The sequence below is a fragment of the Sarcophilus harrisii genome, chromosome 2 (assembly GCF_902635505.1).
Source record: "Sarcophilus harrisii chromosome 2, mSarHar1.11, whole genome shotgun sequence".
Lineage (NCBI taxonomy): Eukaryota > Metazoa > Chordata > Mammalia > Dasyuromorphia > Dasyuridae > Sarcophilus > Sarcophilus harrisii.
In genome coordinates, this window is record NC_045427.1 from 594,546,107 (window position 1) to 594,566,191 (window position 20,085).

The 20,085-nt window shown below is 33.1% G+C and overlaps 1 protein-coding gene across 3 annotated transcripts in view; it reads left to right on the forward strand.

The window, feature by feature from the left end:
* The window catches only part of ERCC6 (ERCC excision repair 6, chromatin remodeling factor), a 101,046-nt gene that overhangs the window by 43,548 nt on the left and 37,413 nt on the right, over window positions 1-20,085 (forward strand). For all 3 annotated transcript variants that reach the window (XM_031956272.1, XM_031956274.1, XM_031956273.1), the window contains exons 6-8: window positions 1,713-1,841; window positions 6,006-6,164; window positions 11,791-11,926. In XM_031956272.1, coding sequence (XP_031812132.1) covers window positions 1,713-1,841; window positions 6,006-6,164; window positions 11,791-11,926 — 424 coding nt within the window. The remainder of the gene's footprint in view (window positions 1-1,712; window positions 1,842-6,005; window positions 6,165-11,790; window positions 11,927-20,085) is intronic.

Consider the following 20,085-nt stretch of genomic DNA (forward strand, 5'->3'; position numbering starts at 1 on the left):
AGCTGTTTTGCTAAATAACTGTAGCATGCAAAAGCATGTTGCATGTTTCATAATATTAAATTATTAGTACCTTCAATTTTCCTCTTAAGAGTAAACAATACAATGTTTTTTCTGAAATTTCATATTGATTTGATCTTATTCTGAGTGGTTGAAGAATTCTAAACTGAATTGCAAAATAGTAACCATATAAAAGAGTGCTGCAAAATTATTAACAATATAACAAATTTAAGTTGCTGAGAGTTCATCTTAAATTTGGCAAATTTGCAAAGAGGGCACAAAAAGAGGAATAATTAATTGTAAGCTGTGAATTGATCTTGCCATTCTAAAAAAAACTTTTTAAAATTAGGCTAAGAAAGGGAGTAAAATGTCCATATTTTGACCGAAAGAATCCCCTGCCTTTCATATACCCCAATGAAGTCAAAGATAGAAAAGTTTCATATATACCAAAATACTTTTGGCAGCACTTTTTGTAACAGCAAAGAACTAGAAACAAAGTAAATTACATCTAAATGGAGAATGGTCAAACAAATTGTGTTTAAATTAGTGTCATGGAATATTACTGCATTGTAAGAAAGGATTGAATAGGAAGACTACAGGGAAGCAAAGGAAGATATAAAAGTACAAAAATGTTAAGCAGAGCCCATTAAAAAAACAATGTATGACTACAATTGTAGTCATACATTGTAATTGGGAAAAAAACAAAATAAAACTGAATGTTGCATAGTTTAAAGACTAAGTTTACTCTAGAAAAGAGATGAAAAAATACACTTTTTCCTTCTTGCAGTTCCCCTGCATTTTAGGGGAGGATGGGAATATACTTTCAGTCTTGGTAGATGTGGTGGTAAATTTTTCTGAACTATCTTTTTCTTCTTTGGTCTTTTTTTTTTATAAGGAATGACACTCTGAATAAGGCAAAGATTTTGGGGAGAGTTGGTTTCAGTGAAAGAGATATTCAGTGAAAGAAATGAATTGGATATGGAAATAAAATGTTTATAAAATGTTTTAAAAAATAATACTTTATTCAAGGAACTTATTTTTATTTAAGTTCAGTAGTTTTGGGTGAAAGTAGTGTTTCTAAATTAGATATTTGTCTCCTCAGTTGTTTTAACAGTATATGAACCTATAATTAATTTGTTTTGATTATATATTTACTTTACAAAGTAATATAGTACCTAAAGTTTTATAGTGTAGGTAGGCCAGATACAGAAATAGAAACCACAGATCAAACGTGATTAAAATGACTTTTTGGTGGCAGAGAGTAAATATTTGCACTATAATGTTATAGTGGCTTATATTTTGGAGATGCATAATTATATGTTTTTATGGCCATGTTATTTGTAGGAGCACTTCACATTTTGTATAAACAAAACAAAACAAAAACTTTAAATTAATTAATTTGTCTTAGGAATTTCTTCTATTTAATCCTTGAAATAGGAGGAATTATTTTTCCCAGTTGAATGAAATCATATTGAAAATACTGGTAAGGTAAGGTAAGAATTGATTTGAGATAGAAGCAGTGAGTGTAAAGAGAGATTTGTTTTGTTTTTTCCCCTGAATCCAGTGTTTTAGGTAATGATGGCAACTGTGAAATTTTGAAGCTTCTTCTTTCATGACTTACTTCTTGACATAATTATTGTATAAATACATCTGGCTTTAGATGTATTTTTGGTAACTACATTCATTGAAACATATTTTTTCTCCTTGCATGGTAGGAGGTGGAATAAACAGAGACTGGAAGACAAAGAGCAACGTAGAAAGGCTGAAGAAGAATCTGAGGAAAGTGATGCTGAATTTGAAGAAGGTTTTAGAATGCCAGGTTTTTTGTTCAAAAAGCTTTTTAAGTATGTTTTATATTCTTCTTTTTTTATATTGTATCATCAGACTATTATGTACAAATAAATATTTAAAGAAAGAATACCATCGTAGTTACCTGTGGTCTCCAAAGGCGTTTATAGCAGTTTGTTGCAAATACAGTCAAATCTAAATTTATGCTAAATGCCGTTCATTAAAATTAGATGATAATGAATTGACTAAAGTGAATATTGAACTTGTTTGTTAGCTGATGAATTTGCACAGATCTGGTTCAGAAGCTAATGGCAATATGAAGCAGCTATCAGTGAAAAGTTTTTTCCCTTGGTAATTTAGAATTTCCAAGGAACTAAATCTCAAATTTCTTAAATTGAATTTCTTTGTAGCTATAGCCTTTCAAGGATTTAGTATTAAAATAAAATTTAAAAAATCATTTTCTGCATGTGAAACCATACTTTGAGGTTCTCAAAGCTTTATCGGAATACTTTCCTAATAGGAGAGATCATGTCTTTAGGATTAAGGTGGTGCCTGAAATTGCTTAAAATTTCATTGACCAAAGTTTGATCGACTGTGCCTCAAGGAACATAGGACAATGGTATTGACCCCAATTCTATTGCAACTGTAATTCTTAGATGATTAATGCAAATACTAAAGAAATATTCACTATCATCACCCCCTGAAATTTTCTTAACAAACTACTTTAGATAGCCTTTTTAGTTGTACTTTGATTGAAAGTTGAAGCAGTTAATTTCTTTATACACATTTGTACCTTTAATTCTTGGATATTTATTTGTATTAATTTAAAAATTAATTCTTCATGGAGATTTAACTGACAATCATTCTGTCAAGATGTCTGCTTACTATTAATAGGCATTGATATAGTTCCACTCCTTATTTCCATACATCTGTAATCATATTGTCTGTTATTTCTTCTTGATCTGAGTAGTTGTTTTGGAATGGGAGTATGAAAAAAGAGAAGATGAATGAGTCTTTTACCCTCATTCAACAAAAAAAGTATCTGAAGTTGTTAGGGGAGGAAATAGAACTAGAATTTTAAATATGAATGCATTCTTAAACTAAGAATTTTTTACTTTTGAGAGATAATGGCTTGTTCATTGACCTCAAAATGTCAGCTGTGGAAAGATAAAAGAATAACTTGTTGACAGCACTAGTCTTCTCTTCTAAAATGTTCTCTTAATTTAGCTCCAATAATATAATTTAAAAACAAAAGCAAAGTACAAATAAGTAGTATTGATAAAATTAGAACCTAAAAGAAAACAAGAGAAAAAAATTTGCCACCAACAAAAAATCATAGTAACCTGACTAATGGAAAATAGTAGTTCCCTAGTTGTGTAATGTCCTCTATCATAAAATCCTAAATGTCCTCTGTCATAAAATCAGAAGAATCAAGTGAATGATTATTTTGATTTAAACGTCAATATTTTAAAAATATGGTTCATAGTTAATTTTACTTTCTAAGTAAGTTAGAATGTGGCTCCTGTGGTAGTCAATACAAATATTTTCTCATTAGTTTAATTGTATAGTCCTTGAATCTGTTTTACTTCTGAAAATATGGAATTTTAAATATTTTATAAACATAATAAACCTTCTATATTTTTTTGTCTAGCAGGGAAAAGAATTAATGAAGCTGATAAATTTCTCATTTCTCTTGTATAATTAAGTTTTAGCCAAGCTAATTGAATTTTAAACTGTAAATGTACTTTTACTGTATTCAACTTTACTGTATTGGAATTAAATTAACAGAGCATAGTGCAATACACAGGGGAAAGGAGTTCAGAGTAGAATAATCCCTCTACTAAATGTTTCAACAATTAGTGTAGTAGAGTAGTTAATAATTTCAACCATATATTTAAATTTTAAAGATTTGTGTTGAAAATTGGGTCTGTAGTCATTTATTGATATGATTCAACATTGAAAGGTCAAAGTTTCATCTTCTAACTGTCCTTCCAGCTCCAGTAAAAACATATCTTATTTTAAAATTAAATACTTTATCCCAGGTTAGCATGAATATGTTATGCAAGTAATTTATAGTTGACCTCCAGTGATTGAAATTTGTGAAAGATAATTAACCCTCATTGTGATATAGTAGAATCTACTACAAATTCACAAATTAAGTACCTAATCAAAGACAAATATCAAAATAGTCCCTTGCTATATTTTTGCCTTATTTTCTAGTGTTATAAATATCTTTCATTTTTTGTGCAGTGATTGTAAAATGTACTTTTATGTACATTTCAGAAACACATAACAATGTGCCATGATATAAAGGGTATTACAGTTTCACAGTTTTAATTAATAATAGCTGAAATTGCTTTTATGTAGTCTAAGCTTACTCCTGCCTTTAAAACTGTAGAACAGTTCTTTCACATCATCCTTATGATATTCTTTCCTGTATATAAAGATGTATGTTAAGGGCCCCAATATAGTATGGTTGCTCAGTAAAATGTTAAATTTTTTTAACGTTCATTTCAAGCACAGCCAGCCAGATCAGGTGTTTTAGTTTTCCTGATAAAATAAAACATATAGATAGAAGTAGAAATTAGATGGTCTGACTTCATCATTCTATTCTATAGATGAGACTGAAACTTTATAGATGAGACTGAAACTTGAGGAAGTTAAGTAATGTCTGAGATCGCACAGTGGTAGAATCATGATGGTTTGTTTGCCTTATTTTTGACATATGTTTTTAAAAAAAATTTGGGCAGTCAATTGATGTGTAATTTGTTATGATTTTGATTTTTTTGGTCTTGTAGATAGCCTAATATACATTAAATGAAATTTGTTTTTTGTTTTCTGAGGAGATTTTTTATATATATTCTCTCTAAATTGTTATCTATTTTGATTTTACTGTTTTTATTGTGAAATCTAATTATGTTTATCAGGTTACTTGCCACCCCAAGTAACTTGTTTTTTTGCCAAGAAACTTAATGAGAAGTAGTTTTTCTAATTAAAGCCTTATTTCATAGTCACAATGCTGCTATCAGAATTTTGTTACTTAAATCTAAAATAGAAAGGGAAATAAAAGTTCATGATAAATTTCATTGACAGGAATATGACATAAATTAAAACTGATTCAGACTTAAGTTTAATGTCAGATTTCAAGCAGGAACAATGGTAGTGAATAGCAAAAACTGTAGAAAGTAGGAAATTCCTATTTATAAAGAAATGTTCAGTTATTTTGCCCGTAGGTCTAAAAAAGCTTATTAACCTTTTTGTTTTAATGGATTTATTTTTAGAATTTGTTTTTACTTTCAACTTTTTCTTAATTTTGTTTTTTGTATTTTTTTATATTTATTCAGTATTTGCAGAGGAAAATAGACCATATCCTTTCACCACAGAACATATTTCTTTTTCCTATATTACCTGTACCAAACTCTAAAAAAGAGCCAGAATTTGTGATACTGTTGCATTCTGTAATATACTTAATAAAATCTTGCTTTTAAACATAAAAGGCCTTTCACCAAATTAATCTTCAAGGTTTTGACTTCATATAGTGCTAACTTTTCATTTAAAATTATTGCAGGTCTTTAAATTATCTTCTCTGTTCTCTTCTAAGCCTGATAATAGTGTCAGAATAAATTTACTCCTGATAATTATTTACCATATTCCATTTGTTGAAACCCTATCTAATACTCTAAATTATTAATAATTTTCATTTTAATTTTTCTTATTGAAAAATATTTCACTTAACTGAATTTCTAATTGAATATATGGCAAATAAGCATTATCAATATAGCCTATCTTGGTCTTTTATTAGTCTGAGAGAAAATAAGAATATTGTTTCCTTATTTAAAATTTTTATGTAACTTTCCATATTAAAAAAATATCTTGAAGTTAGATAGTGATAATAAGCTTCATCTCTTAGCAGGTAATTCACCAAGTTAGGCCTAACATTAAAAAAAAAAAATGAAAGTAGTTCCTAATTATCATGTCTGTCAGTTTAATTAGAAATGTTTTAGTATTCTGTAAAGAACAAATTTGTGACATATTATGGGTAAGTGCATCAATAATATATGACCTTATAAATACAGCACTCATGTAAAACATATCCAACATGTTTCTGTAACTGGTACTAGAATCTTGCCAAATGATTAATTCATGAGTACTTTCTGTTATGATCAGTATTATCAAACATTTGCCTTTTTCTTTTTTCTTGTTGGTGCATGTTGTTGTAGGTACCAGCAGACAGGTGTTAGGTGGCTGTGGGAATTGCACTGCCAGCAGGCAGGAGGAATTCTGGGAGATGAAATGGGATTGGGCAAGACCATCCAGATAATTGCCTTCTTGGCAGGTCTGAGCTACAGCAAGATCAGGACTCGTGGTTCAAATTACAGGCAAGTGCTCCTCTGCAGACTGTCAGTCTGTGGAGCTCAATTAATATTTCATCAGATGTATTGCTGGTGGAGGAGGGTCTTGTGAATTATTGATGACATTTCAATTACAATATTCCTTTAATTCTTTTAGTGGGGGACATCAAAGGAAAATTTTTACGAGACAATGGAGCTGTAGGGCAGGAGAAATTAAACATGTAACACTTTTAATGAATTCCAGGCATTGATGCTTCATTTTGCAGATGAGCCCCACTAGATATTTTGGGTCAATACAGTGTCTAAGGTTAGCTTCCACAAATGGATTGTTTACAAACTCAATTACATTAATATCAATAGTTTACACAATATGGAATTTTAAATTAGATATAATACCTTTAGTTCCATTTATTAAATTTTACATTAAAATATTTGTTCTGGCAAAACACCAGGTGTGCACTACAGGAAGTATAAAGTCTATTCATGGGGAAAGTTGGAGATTTGGATTAGGAAATTGGAAGCAGCTATCCAGAGTTTCTTTTATGACTAGTGTGCAATATAACAATATTTGTTGGTCTGTTTTCTTTGGAAAGCTGCTATTTATCTGGTTATCTTTTACTCCTTCTACTTCTATTATCTATTCTGCTGGGTAAATCCTAATAACGAAGAATATTCTTATTTTAATTTTATTTTTATCTTTAAAGAATTGCATGAAAATTGACACTTTAAAAGCTCATCTCAAGAGAATCCGATAATAGGTGATCAATATTATTTAAGAGGAATTATGTTCATTTGGATAGAATATAGAAATCAAGTAACTATTATCCTATGTACTGAAATAGACTATTTTTATAATCTAATAAAGAGGCCATGAAGAATTTGTTTTTAAAAATATAATTGAAAGATAGCTAATATAGACAAAAGTGGTGATAGATTAAATTGTAATAAAACATTCCATTATGAAACTCGGTAATCTAAAGATCACTTTTTTTAGTAATTGGCTTCTCATATGAGTAAAAAAGTATCTATATTTGACTGATATAAAGTGGATTTCCTTTGAAGTTTAGACATAAATTTGCATTTCACATAAAACCAATGGGGGAAGAAATTGAAAGGACTGTTTATAAACTACCGAAAATTTGGTGTTTGGTGCCTTCTCTTCCATAACTGACAGTAATTTAGCATTATACAATGCATGTTTTATTCAGAATTAGTACCTCCACTGGCTTGTATACTTACTTCAGTGAGACTTTTTTGATAACAATCTCTGTAAACACTCCATATAGTGATTTTTGAATTTTTCTTTTTTTCTTCCAACATTAAAGAACTTGTATGGATCTGATCTGATGGGCCTAAGAAACCTAAAGTCTTCCCTACAGTGCTGTTTGGATATAAAAATTAAAACATGTTTTCTCTTGAGTAGAAGCAATTCTATCAGTAGCTGAAGTCAGTACTAATAATGAGCAGCAGCTGTAATCAATTAACTATCAATGCTCATATCCTCTGTTCCATAATGAAATAGCATGGCATATTGGATTATAGCCCAGATCATCTTTATTAAAATAGTATCGGTGGAAATGGCTTCAGTGAATGTGGTTATATATCACCCAAACAACTGGGCTATTTATGAATGGAGATATACTCAGGAGCACAGTCCCTTTAAATGTGCCCATGTTGCCATGGAAAATTACAAAAGAAAAATAATTTATACCTGCCTTTGTCCTGTGATGCTGGATAACTACTTCATGTTCATGATCTAAAGAAAAAGAAACTAAGTATAATGGTATTGCTAAGTTCTACTTCATAGGATATCAAAAAGCTAATGCATATTTCCTTGTATGTATTTTTATATACTAAAGGTAACAAATCCAGTGAAATAAAAAAAAGTTACATATATCTCATCTTTAGTATGATTTGGAAAAAAAGTGAGCCTCAGCAATTGGTGGTCTTAAAAAAAAAGAAATATTGTGTCAGAAAGGAGAAACCTACTATGTACAGTAAAACAAAACAAAAAAATAAAAAACTTTTTTGCCAGTCAGCATGTTCTCTTTTTTAAATGAGTTATATGTTTTCTTTTGGGGCTTCTGGAGTGGTAATAATACAAAAATATTTGATCTGAAGTTAATTACAGTTAGGAAGTAAATAGTTCACTTCTCAAATTGGTATTAACTGTTTCAGACTATTGGATGTCACTTAGTAAATTTTTTTCCCTAATACAGTAGCCCAGATTTTTGACGCACTTTCAGATCATTTCTGGTAGGAGCATTACTATGATTTGAATACATGACTTAACTCCTCAAATTAATTTTTTAAAAGACTAGGCAAAAATCTGATCAGAATTGTTGCAAGTCACCAAAATGTATTGAGATAATTCTTTTATCTTTTAGCGTGTTGATGTTAGTAATTGGAAATGGGGGCTCATTTTATAGCATGTGCTTATTAGTGGCCTCTCTTACTGTTCCAGGGTCCAGCTACTTCATCTTAATGGGGCTCAATTACAATATCTCAGTTTTCTCATAATACTGAGAGGACAGAAAAAGTAATAATCCAAAGCTGGAGATCCTTTACTAGAGGTTTTTAATTGACATTCTAAAAGCTGAGAGATCATTCATAGTTTTTTAATTATAGAATCTAGACATAAAAAGATTGGTTTAAAGCCTCAAAAGTGTGCATGTGTTTATTTGAAAGTAGGTTTTAAATTTCAGGGAACTTTTGAGGAATTGAATCGACATTAGTCATGTTACACTTCATCATTGTTTGGGAGAGGAGAGCTGAACAGATCATCTTTTGCTGGAATCCAATGTAGACCTAGCAAGGTTGGTGGGAGAGAACCGCTGTCCCCAGAACCATATGAAAGATAACTGTTCGCATCCCTCCTCTCACTACAGAAGTACCCGTGCAAGTGGGTGGTGGTAGCACCCCTGACTCTCTCCCCTACCACTTTTGCATTGTCATGTGATCCACAAGGGCCTATGACAATGGCACTGGCTGAGCAGTCAACTCCAGTGGATTCATCTAATCTGCAGCCATTTGTTTTGTGAGGAGAAAACTTCTCTTTTGAGTGAGGAACAGCATATTTTTTCACTTTTTGTCACATCCTTGCCTTCCTCAGGATTCTCTTGAGGGCCCTCTTCTCTGCTTCTGAGCGGGCAGCCTGCCAGGGCTTCATCACCCTCAACCCAGAGCTCCCTCCCCCTCCCTTGTGAAGACCGCGTATTTTAAAATCACCCGGAGTCAGGAATTCAGGTTAGGGGAAAATCGTCAATCTTTATTCTCAGTGAAGAAAGATCGGAGGTCGAAGGGAATCGGCGATAGCAATGTGTACAGCTGAGTCAAGAAGCTAGCTAGACCAACAGCCACACGACCAGCAGCTACAAGCATGGAACCCAGGCCAATCTCTCCCAGCTTCTCTTCCTGTCTCTCTCTCTGCCTCCACCCACCAAAATCGTCATTTCCTATACAACACATCAGGATTTGCACGGAGAGTGGGCAGGGACCATTCTTTATCCAATCATGTATATTAATAGAGTATAGTCCAATTACTATTTAGCCTCACGTGCTTGGGACCTCAGTGCATCAACTCAAACCTCAGCCCATTACACTCCCTTGCCTGTCTGATGGGTCATTTCCATCTCAGCATGCTCAAAAGCATCATGTTCCCCCAACCCAGTCCTGGTCGCCATCCTTGTCTTCCCCCTCTTCTTCATCCCACACCTCTGGCAGTGGCTGAGTCTGCCTCACTTAGCTGTCATGACCATCCCCTTCCCTCTTCTCATATGGCCACCATGCTGCTGGTCCAGACCTGCATCTCTGCTGCTGCGTTGTTCCTGGTGACAAAGACCCCAACCTCTGGTTGGGGTTAAGGGCCTTATTCCCAGGATCACACAACCAGGAAGTGTCAAGTGTCTGAGGCTCCTTCTGACCCCAGGCTTCTCCCCATTGCTCTGTCCAGCTGCTCTAGCTTCATCACTTATTACCCAACTCCTCATTTTTCACTGGTCATTTTTTGATCTCTCTTCTCATTCTCTTGTATTTCACTATGTCCTCCACAACAGTTGAGAAATAATCTTCTGAAGGCAGGTTTGATTTCCTTATTGCTATAATAAAATATCCTCTTCCTCATGGCACTTAAAGTTCTTTTCAATCTGCTCTCCCTATTTTTGCAGTCTTATTTCACATATCTGCTTTTTATGTATTTTTGGAATACTAGTTGTTCTTAAACTTGATTTTCTGTTTCCATACATTTTTCAAAGGCTATCTCTACCATATCTGTAAGGCAAATTCCCCTTGTTAAGGAAAATTTTTGTAGATATGTTATTATTAACAAATGATCATCATCCTGGATCTTTTTTTTTAACCCTTGTTTAGACTTATTGGGTTGTTGCAAATCTGCTCTTTCCTCTCTATGCCTTTTTACAATATGCTTCTGTTCTTGGAATGCCGTCTCCTCACATTTTGCCTCTAAGCTCTCTGTAGAGTGCTTAGTATCCTTAGCTTCATTCGAGGTCTAGTTCAGATGCCATTTCCTACAGATCTCTCCTGAGTCCCAAAGGTCTCCACAAGTTACTTTGTTACATGTACAGAAGTTACATATAAAAATTGAATCTTTTTAGTGGAATGTAAGGTACTTGAGGAAAGGAACTGTGTGTCCCAAGTGTCTAACAAAATAATGTGCAAGTTATAAGCACTTATTGTTTCCTGAATTATTGTTGAAGGCAGTAAATTTCAGGCATCTAGAAAATACAATTATTTAGAGTCTACCATATTATTTGTCAGTGGCAGTGTAGTATAGAAAGAGATGCTGGATTTAGGGTCAGGAGAATATTTGAATCCATTCTCTCACAGGATCTCTATGACCATTTTGCCCCTTGAAACTTAATTTTCTCATCTAGGGATAATAATGCAATAATCATAGTAGTACCTTCTTTTCAGGGGTGATGTGAAGATCAAATGAAATCCTGTGTGTAAAGATACTTTGTGAGATTTAAAGTACTTTGATAAATCCCCACTATCATTTTATGCAGCTAGATGGAGTAGCGGGAAGAGCTTTGGGCCTGCAATCAGTAAGGCTCATCTTCAAATCTGGCCTCAGACACTCACTAGCTGTGTGACCCTGAGCAAGTTACTTCACCCTGTCTGCCTTAGTTTCTTCATCTGCCAACTGAGATGGAAAAGGGAATGGCAAATTACAGGATCTGCCAAGAAAACCCCAAATGGGGTCATGGAAAGTCAGACAAAATTGAAAAACGACTGAACCATTGTTGCATTTATGTAATGAAATAAGAAAAAAAGTTTTTGTCAAGTATTTTTTATTTGTTTGTATTTTTACTCATTATAACACATATTTTATGTCTAAATAAGATAGTTCTATACCATAGAAACTTTAAAAAAGAGCTTTATTCATTTTAGGTTCTATATTGATACCTATATCTATTAATTGTTCAGTTATGGGAATTGTTGATATTTCCCTTTCCTCACATAAGGATGAACCAGTAGATTTTTTGTTTTTCATTAAAGAAAGTTACAATCAATTTCCATGGCCAATGTTTTTTTTTTTTTTTACTTAACCTGTTAGGTTTGTTTTTAATTAAATACCTAATTTCTGTTGCTTTATTTCACAGCAGTGTTTTCTGATCAAATGTTTTTATTACAGATTTGAGGGATTGGGTCCAACTGTAATTGTGTGTCCAACAACAGTGATGCATCAGTGGGTGAGAGAATTTCACACTTGGTGGCCTCCATTTAGAGTTGCAATTTTACATGAAACTGGATCATATGCAAACAAAAAGGTAATATTGATATTAGTATCATTTTAAATCCTTTGATTTTACTTCTGACTTTTCTTTCATTTATATGCTTTTAAATAAATATATATTCTAAATTTTTACTATTGTATTTTATATTTCTATATTATGATCCTTAGAGAAACTGATATTTTAAAATTGTCTTAAAATTGACCTTGTTATTGGCATCAATACTTTTGGGGGATATTTTTAATGTGTCTATTGAAACCAGTGAGCTAGTTGAGTGATGCAGTGGCTGGCTTGATTTAAAGTCATTCATTTACTCAGCATTTATTAAGTGCCTACTTTGCTAAGTGATGGGGATGCAAAAAACAAAGACAAAAAAACATAAGATAATCCCTGCTCTCCAGGAGCTCACAGTGTCTAATGAGTTACACTTAATTTCAACAAAATATTTCCTCCTTGATGACAGAAACTGCCTTCCTTTCTTTTTTTGCATCCCTAGTGCTTAGTGCCTGCTATATCTAATATATAGTAAGAACTTAGTTCCTCTATCATTCCTTCATTCTTCTATGAATTACATTATGTTGCACTCTCCTGCTCTCCCCGTCCAAGTATTCTTCTGTACACTTTGCTGCAGCGTCATCCATCTTTCAGCCCTAAGTCTGATTTTACCCTCAAGGCTTTGTTTTGGAAAATCTTTTTTCCCCCTTTCACTTTCTTATCTTTTTCTCTTGGTGCTATCATTATCTCCCTTGGGTTGAAGTATCATTGTGGGAAGATTAAACCCAAATCAATGCCACACTCATCTCTCTTATTAATTTAAATTGCCTATCAACTACCTAGTAGATAGCTCCACCTGAGTATCATAAAGGGAACTTGAATTCAACATAATAAAAATAGAATTTATCTTTTTCTTTAAATTTGACCTTTCTTCTGTCTTCTTTGTTTCTGGAGAGGATACCCCAATCCTTCTAGTCCCCCACCTGTAACTTTCATTGTTTTGTCCCCATCCTCCCATCTAATTGATTGTAATGTTTTATTCGTTTTCCTTCTATAGTAGCTCTCTTACCCATCACCATCTTCATTCTACCTGCACTGTAACAGTTCCGATCTCTTGTCATCTTTTGTTTGAGCAATTATTAATAGTTGTGTAATTGGTCTTCCTGGTCCCAGAATCTCCCCTCTCCTTTGCATCTTCCTCTGCATAGCCAAAATGATCTTCCTAAAAGCACAGGTTTGACCATGTAGCTTTCTGAGGAAGAATCTTCAGTGGCTTCTTGCTACCTCCAGCATAAAAGACAACTCTTTTTTGCTTACCATTTAAAATCCTTTGCCATCTTGCATTAGCTTATCTGATTCTGTAATAATTTCACATTATATATACTCCCTCCAACACTGCATACTCCACTAGACTGGCCTACTTGCTGACCTCTTGTACATAGCATTCTATCTTATCTGTGCCTTTTAACATATTGCCCTTCATGCCTGATATGCTTTCACTCCTAACCTTCACCTCTTCTAACTCCCACCTTCCTTCAGTGATTAGCTCAGATGTCACTTCCTCTAATTAACTCCTATTGTTAGTGCTTCCTTACACCCTACTGAGATTTCTTTGTATTGATCTATGTAGATGTATTATAATTCAAATAGGATATGAATTTCTTAATTTTGGGAACTACCTAATTTTTAACTTTTTATACCTAGTATCTTGTACACAAGTACATTAAAAATGCTTTTTGAATTATTAAATTTGCTTTTGTTAACAAAATCGGGACTCCAGAAATAGCATTTGAATAAGATACTATGTACTTTGTTGATGGAAATGTCTGCAATAAACACCTTTGTTCAGTTATTGAAAAAAAAATCAATCTACTACATTGAGAATTATGATAAATAGAGCACTGGCTCTATTATATTCTTGTTTTTTAATTGCATTTTGTCCTTTGAAAGCTGAACTGTCTAGTCCTTTGGTTCGAGTGTACCCATTTATGGTTTTTTAAAATAGCTATCATTAAAAAAGTATTGGATTACAAATAAGTCTTAATTTAATAAAAATGGGTATGTAATTAAACATTTTCAAGTAACATTATTTCTAGAATATGTGCTCTTTATGAAGTTTTTTTTTTTTTTTTTGCATTAAGTACACCTATATGAATTTATAAATTCTTGAGTGGGCGCTATTCAGTGAAAAAAATCCTTTAACATTTTGCCATATTGAGAAATATATCAATAAAATCCAGTATTTTCACTAAGTTTTGTTAACTTTTTCCTCTATTACATTTGCCTTATTGATATTTACTTTATTAATAGAATTAATTTAGTTTCAAAATGGAAATGAGGTTTGTTTAAAAAAAATACCAAAAAACTCAGTTCTTTTTAAAATTCACTTGAAAGTATTTTGGACAATTTTTTGTGTCTGTGGGACTTCTCAGCTTCTTTCCCTAACCCTTCCTCTTCTTTTCTTTCTTTCATCTTGGGTGGATGGTGGTAATCTCAACAATAATTGGGAGATTAGGAAGAGGGAAAGTTTGGGGGAAAAAGGTAATACATTTCATTTTAGACATGTTGATGTAACTATATTAGATGTCTATGGAACATTTAGTTTAAGATGTCTAATAGGCAGCCAGAGATAGGAGGCAGGAGAATGGGAGAGAGATTAGAGTTAGACAAATAGTTCTGAGAATGCATTATTAAATCCATGAGAGCTAATGAGTTCACCAAATAAAATAATATGGAGGAAGTAGAGAATGGAGCATAGTCTTGGCTGTATATTCGGTTTTAGCAGATGCAGTTTGAAGATTCAGCAAAGAAGACAGAAGGAGCAGTCAGATAAGGGAAAAGGAGAGGCAGGAGAGAGCAGTATCCCCAAAACCTAGAGGAATGTTAAAAAAGACAAGGTCCTCAGCAGTGTCAGAGGCCACAGATTAATCAAGAAAAATGAGGACTGGGAAGAGTCCATTAAGTTGGCAGGTGGTAACATTGAAAAGAGCAATTTAAGCTGAATAATAAGCTTGGAAGCCAAAGTACAGAGAGTTTGGGAGAGAGAAGAAAGGAAGTGTACTCATCATTTACAGATGATCTTTTTAGGGAGGTTAGCCACAAAAAGGGAAGAGAGATGTAGGACACTGGTAAGGATAGACAGATCAGATGAGGTTTGCGGGGAATGGGGTAGGCAAAATAAGCATGTTTCTAAGCACTAGAGAACCAATAGACAGAGAAAGAGGATTTTTGAGAGCGAGGGAGTAATAGAGGGGGCAGTCTACAGGAGGAGATGGAATAAAATGCATGTAGGCAGAGCTTATCTTGACAAGGAGAAGGGCTACCTCTTTGTGTGAGATGGAATAAGGAGAAAGTGATGGAAGACACCTCTGTGATGTGGAATGAGTAAGGGACCAAAAGGGAGCTCTCAACAAATGACCTCCATGTAGTCCTAAGATTTGCAGCTGAGAAAGAGTGGGCAGCTCTGGGTGGTATGAATTGGGGTGAAAAGGTTTGAATAATAAGCTGTGGTGGATGGTATATTGAATTAATCAAAGGTGTAAAGGAAATGTTTTGGTGCGAGGAGAGCCCAGTAAAGATTTTGTGACTTATAAGCTTATAGTGGACCCCATCAACACTGTTTTATGATTATTTTCTCCAGCAGCATGTGCTTAGGAGTGAAGATAGTAGTTGGTTAGAGTAATTCAAGACAGGCTCAACATAGGTAACAGGATAAGGGGCCAGGAGATGACAGTGCAGAATTGAACTGGTTTCACCAAGGGAGTTGAGATGAGGAAGGGAGAAAAGGGTATTCTAGATATGTCAAGTACTTGGTCCACAGGCAACAACACTCTCGAGTAAGGTCCAAATCAAATTAAAATGTAAATGGAAAATATTTAACAACAAAAAATGAAAATGCAATAAAATATGATATTAATATGTGGTGTTTTAGGTCACTATGTACTCATAGGGTTCCTTATAAACGGTTTAATGGTCTATTTTTCTATTTGAATTTGACATCACTGGTGTAATCATTTTAGGGCATGACCTAGAAAAGAATTAAAAGATGGAGGACTTGGAGGTTGTGGTGAGAATAGAGCACACAGTTTGGAATTGTAAGGTAGAGGTACATATGTGGTGACAATAGATTTTGTTTAAATAAGGAAAATTTCAGAGTTTATTAGCATGGAAATGGAGCACTTATAGGTGATTGAAAGACCAAGACAGTTTCTGCTTAGGATAAATTGATTTTGAAGTGTCTGTGATACATTATTCAAAACCAATGGCAGGCAGTTAGAGATTTCATATGGCCAGGTGAAGTGAAGGCTGAATATGTGTATTTAGAGTCACTTATATATAGATAATATTGGAATTCATGAGACTGATGATATTCAGAGAGATAGTTTAGAGAGAGAAGGGGTCAAGACTCATTCATAGGGTATACCCATGAATTAGGAGCAAAGATTTGGATGATGATCTTGCAAAAGGTTACTGATGAGTTGGTTAGAAGAAGAGAATCATTATTATTATTATTATTATTATTATTATAACTTTTTATTGACAGAACCCATGCCAGGATAATTTTTTACATTATCACTTGCACTCACTTCTGTTCCAATTTTTCCCCTCTCTCCCTCCACCCCCTCCCCTAGATGGCAAGCAGTCCTATATATGTTGAATATGTCACAGTATATCCTAGATATAATATATGTGTGCAGAACCAAACAGTTCTCTTGTTGCACAGGGAGAATTGGATTCAGAAGTTAAAATAACCTGGGAAGAAAAACAAAAATGCAAACAGTTTACATTCATTTCCCAGTGTTCTTTCTTTAGGTGTAGCTGCTTCTGTCCATCATTGATCAATTGAAACTGAATTAGGTCTCTTTGTCAAAGAAATCCACTTCCATCAGAATACATCTTCATACAGTATCATTGTTGAAGTATATAATGATCTCCTGGTTCAGCTCATTTCACTTAGCATGAGTTCATGTAAATCTCTCTAAGCCTCTCTGTATTCATCCTGCTGGTCATTTCTTACAGAACAATAATATTCCATAACATTCATATACTACAATTTACTCAACTATTCTCCAATTGAAGGGCATCCATTCATTTTCCAGTTTCTAGCCACTACAAACAGGGCAGCCACAAACATTTTGGCACATACAGGTCCCTTTCCCTTCTTTAGTATCTCCTTAGGGTATAAGCCCAGTAGTAGCACTGCTGGGTCAAAGGATATGCACAGTTTGATAACTTTTTGGGTATAATTCCAGATTGCTTTCCAGAATGGTTGGATTCGTTCACAACTCCAACAACAATGCATCAGTGTCCCAGTTTTCCTGCATCCCCTCCAACATTTGTCGTTATTTTTTCCTGTCATCTTAGCGAATCTGACAGGTGTGTAGTGGTATCTCAGAGTTGTCTTAATTTGCATTTCTCTGATTAATAGTGATTTGGAACACTCTTTCATATGAGTGGAAATAGTTTCAATTTCATCATCTGAAAATTATCTGTTCATATCCTTTGACCATTTATCAATTGGAGAATGGCTTGGTTTCTTATAAATTAGAGTCAATTCTCTATATATTTTGGAAATGAGGCCTTTATCAGAACCTTTAACTGTGAAGATGTTTTCCCAGTTTGTTGCTTCTCTTCTAATCTTGTTTGCATTAGTTTTGTTTGTCCAAAAGCTTTTTAATTTGATGTAATCAAAATTTTCTATTTTGTGATCAATAATGGTCTCTAGTTTGTCTTTGGTCACAAATTTCTGAGGAAGAGAATCATTATTCAGTAGTGTCACAAAAACTTAGGGAGAAGAGAGAGAATATCCAGAAAAGATGCTATAAGGATTTGTCATTTATATTTTTCTAACAATATCATCCTAAACATAGCTATTTTAGAAATTTTTATTTTTAAGTTGAATTTACGCATTTTTCTTTTGCAATCTCTTTGCCATTGTTTTATTCCAAAATATTGACTTAGCCTTTTGAATTGAACTGCTGATTATTTGCACATAAATGAGGCCCATTTATTCAAAGAAGTAAAGCAGATCCATGTAGCATTTGCACATGTGAAAGCAGTGTTTCATATACACATTTATGCATGGCTTCTTTCAAAATCAGTAGTATTAAAATCATATCCTTTTTGACAACCCATAATCCATTTAGAAATGCAGTAAATTTCTGATTTTTTTTTCATGTTAGGGGCAGGGACATAATCATATTATTCTTTTCCTTTCTTTTACTGGCATGTAAATCTCTTGTGCTGTTTTTTAATCTAAGTATATGTAGATATATATCTATATACATATGTGTATTGTATAAATTTTCATATACTTTATATGTAAAATGTATTTGAGTGCATTTATTTTTCCTTTATAAATTATCATTATATTTCATTTATTTCTAACTACTATGTGTTGCTGACCAAACCTATGACCCAGTAACTGTCTTTACTTGGTCACACTACTCACTTGAGCTTTCTACTTATGCATACAAACATCTTATTATTTTCTCTCTCATTGTTTCAGCTTGATATTATTTAGCTGGTTGTAACATATAGGATTGGGAAAGAGACTAAAGGAAAGTTCTCTACAAAGGTTTCTTTTATACAAAATAATATGTTTTTTTTTTCATTAAACAGATTCTATTTCATTTCTTAATCTAAATTGTTGCTCTCTTGTTCATCATGAAGACTTATAAAAGAGACTATGTAGTGGGCAAGTATCAGAGAAACAAGAAATATCTAAATTCATCCCCATACTCTTTTCAGAATTCCAGTAGATCCTAAATTGTTTTACTGTTGTGTTTTTATTTTGTATTATCTCCATTTATGTTCTGCTCTACTAATTGAGTTGACACTGTATATAACTGAAGTTATATTAGAAAAAATGCTCTTTTTAACCTCAATAAAACAAAGTAATTTTCTGAAACTCTTTATACATAGAGAAGTAGGAACAAAGGATGTCAATTTTAATTTATAGATGACTTTGTTTTAATGGTTAATTATGAGTAAAAATATTGATGAAAAAAGCCATTTTTATTAAGAAAAAGTTGACAAGATATTTTTAGTGCTTTATAAGGATTTTAATGTCAAACATTTGTAAATAACAATTGTCATTGAAATTTAAAACTATTTGAACTTAAAATCAGTGGAATACAGTCAACTATTAATGACTGTTTTAAGGTATTACCATGTTTTTGTTACAGATTGAGGTACTAGAACATAAAAGATATAGTTTTTTAGAACCTTATAATGAAAGTAGGCTAAAAGTGAGCAAATTCACATCCAAGAGTCTCATTCCCTAAAATAAGCTAAGCATTAAAACAAAACAAAATAAACATATTCCATGCCAACTAATGATAGTATAGTGTAGTGTTGCTTGTCTTATGTTACTTTAGATAAGAGTAAATGTACACCTGATAAGATAAATGGGAAATGGTGTGTTTATATTTTTGTGAATTATATTGTTAAAATTGTGTTTCTGGAGACTTTTTTCTTCATTGTCAGCACAAATCCTTGTTTATTAAAGATTTAGCTTGAAGGAAATTTTAATTAATTACAGGTTCAGTAAATCCTGACTGGGAAGCTGCTGTGCTGTGTTTACAGTGAATGGCCTTCATGTGCCGATGTTTCACTCCTGTTCTCTCTGCTACCTGACAATGTGATTTATGGCTGTTGTTTTCTACCAGTCCACTGTTTGCCCTCTAGGAGGGATTGGTCTCCTGAGCCTCCATAATAACAGCAGCGCTTTCACAAGACATCTTTTAATGACAACGGTACTGCATTCAGTAAGTCAGGCTAATTGCAGACGTACCCTATTAATTGCAAAAACTAGGAGAGGTTACATATTTTACAAGCTTTTAATTTGAAATCGCCCGAGATGATTTGTCTTAAGTGTTTGGATAGAGATGTCTATGGCAGTATACTATTGTTGAGACTGTAATTCCATACTATTGGAGAATACTGATATTGAATCAGGTGAAATGTGATGTGTTTCCACTCCAAAATGTAGTTAAGGCCCTTAGAGGCAGTGTTTTAACTAAGAGCAATGTTTATCTTGCTTTTTAGGAATGGTAAGAAAGGGAAGGGAAGGAAATGTCAATTTAGTTTTGCTTATTTGTTGGATTTCCTTGTGATTATAATGGGAAAATACATATTTCTCAAAAGCCAATGCTGAGGAATTTATTATAAAGTTATCTAGAAATGAGTGAATGATTATG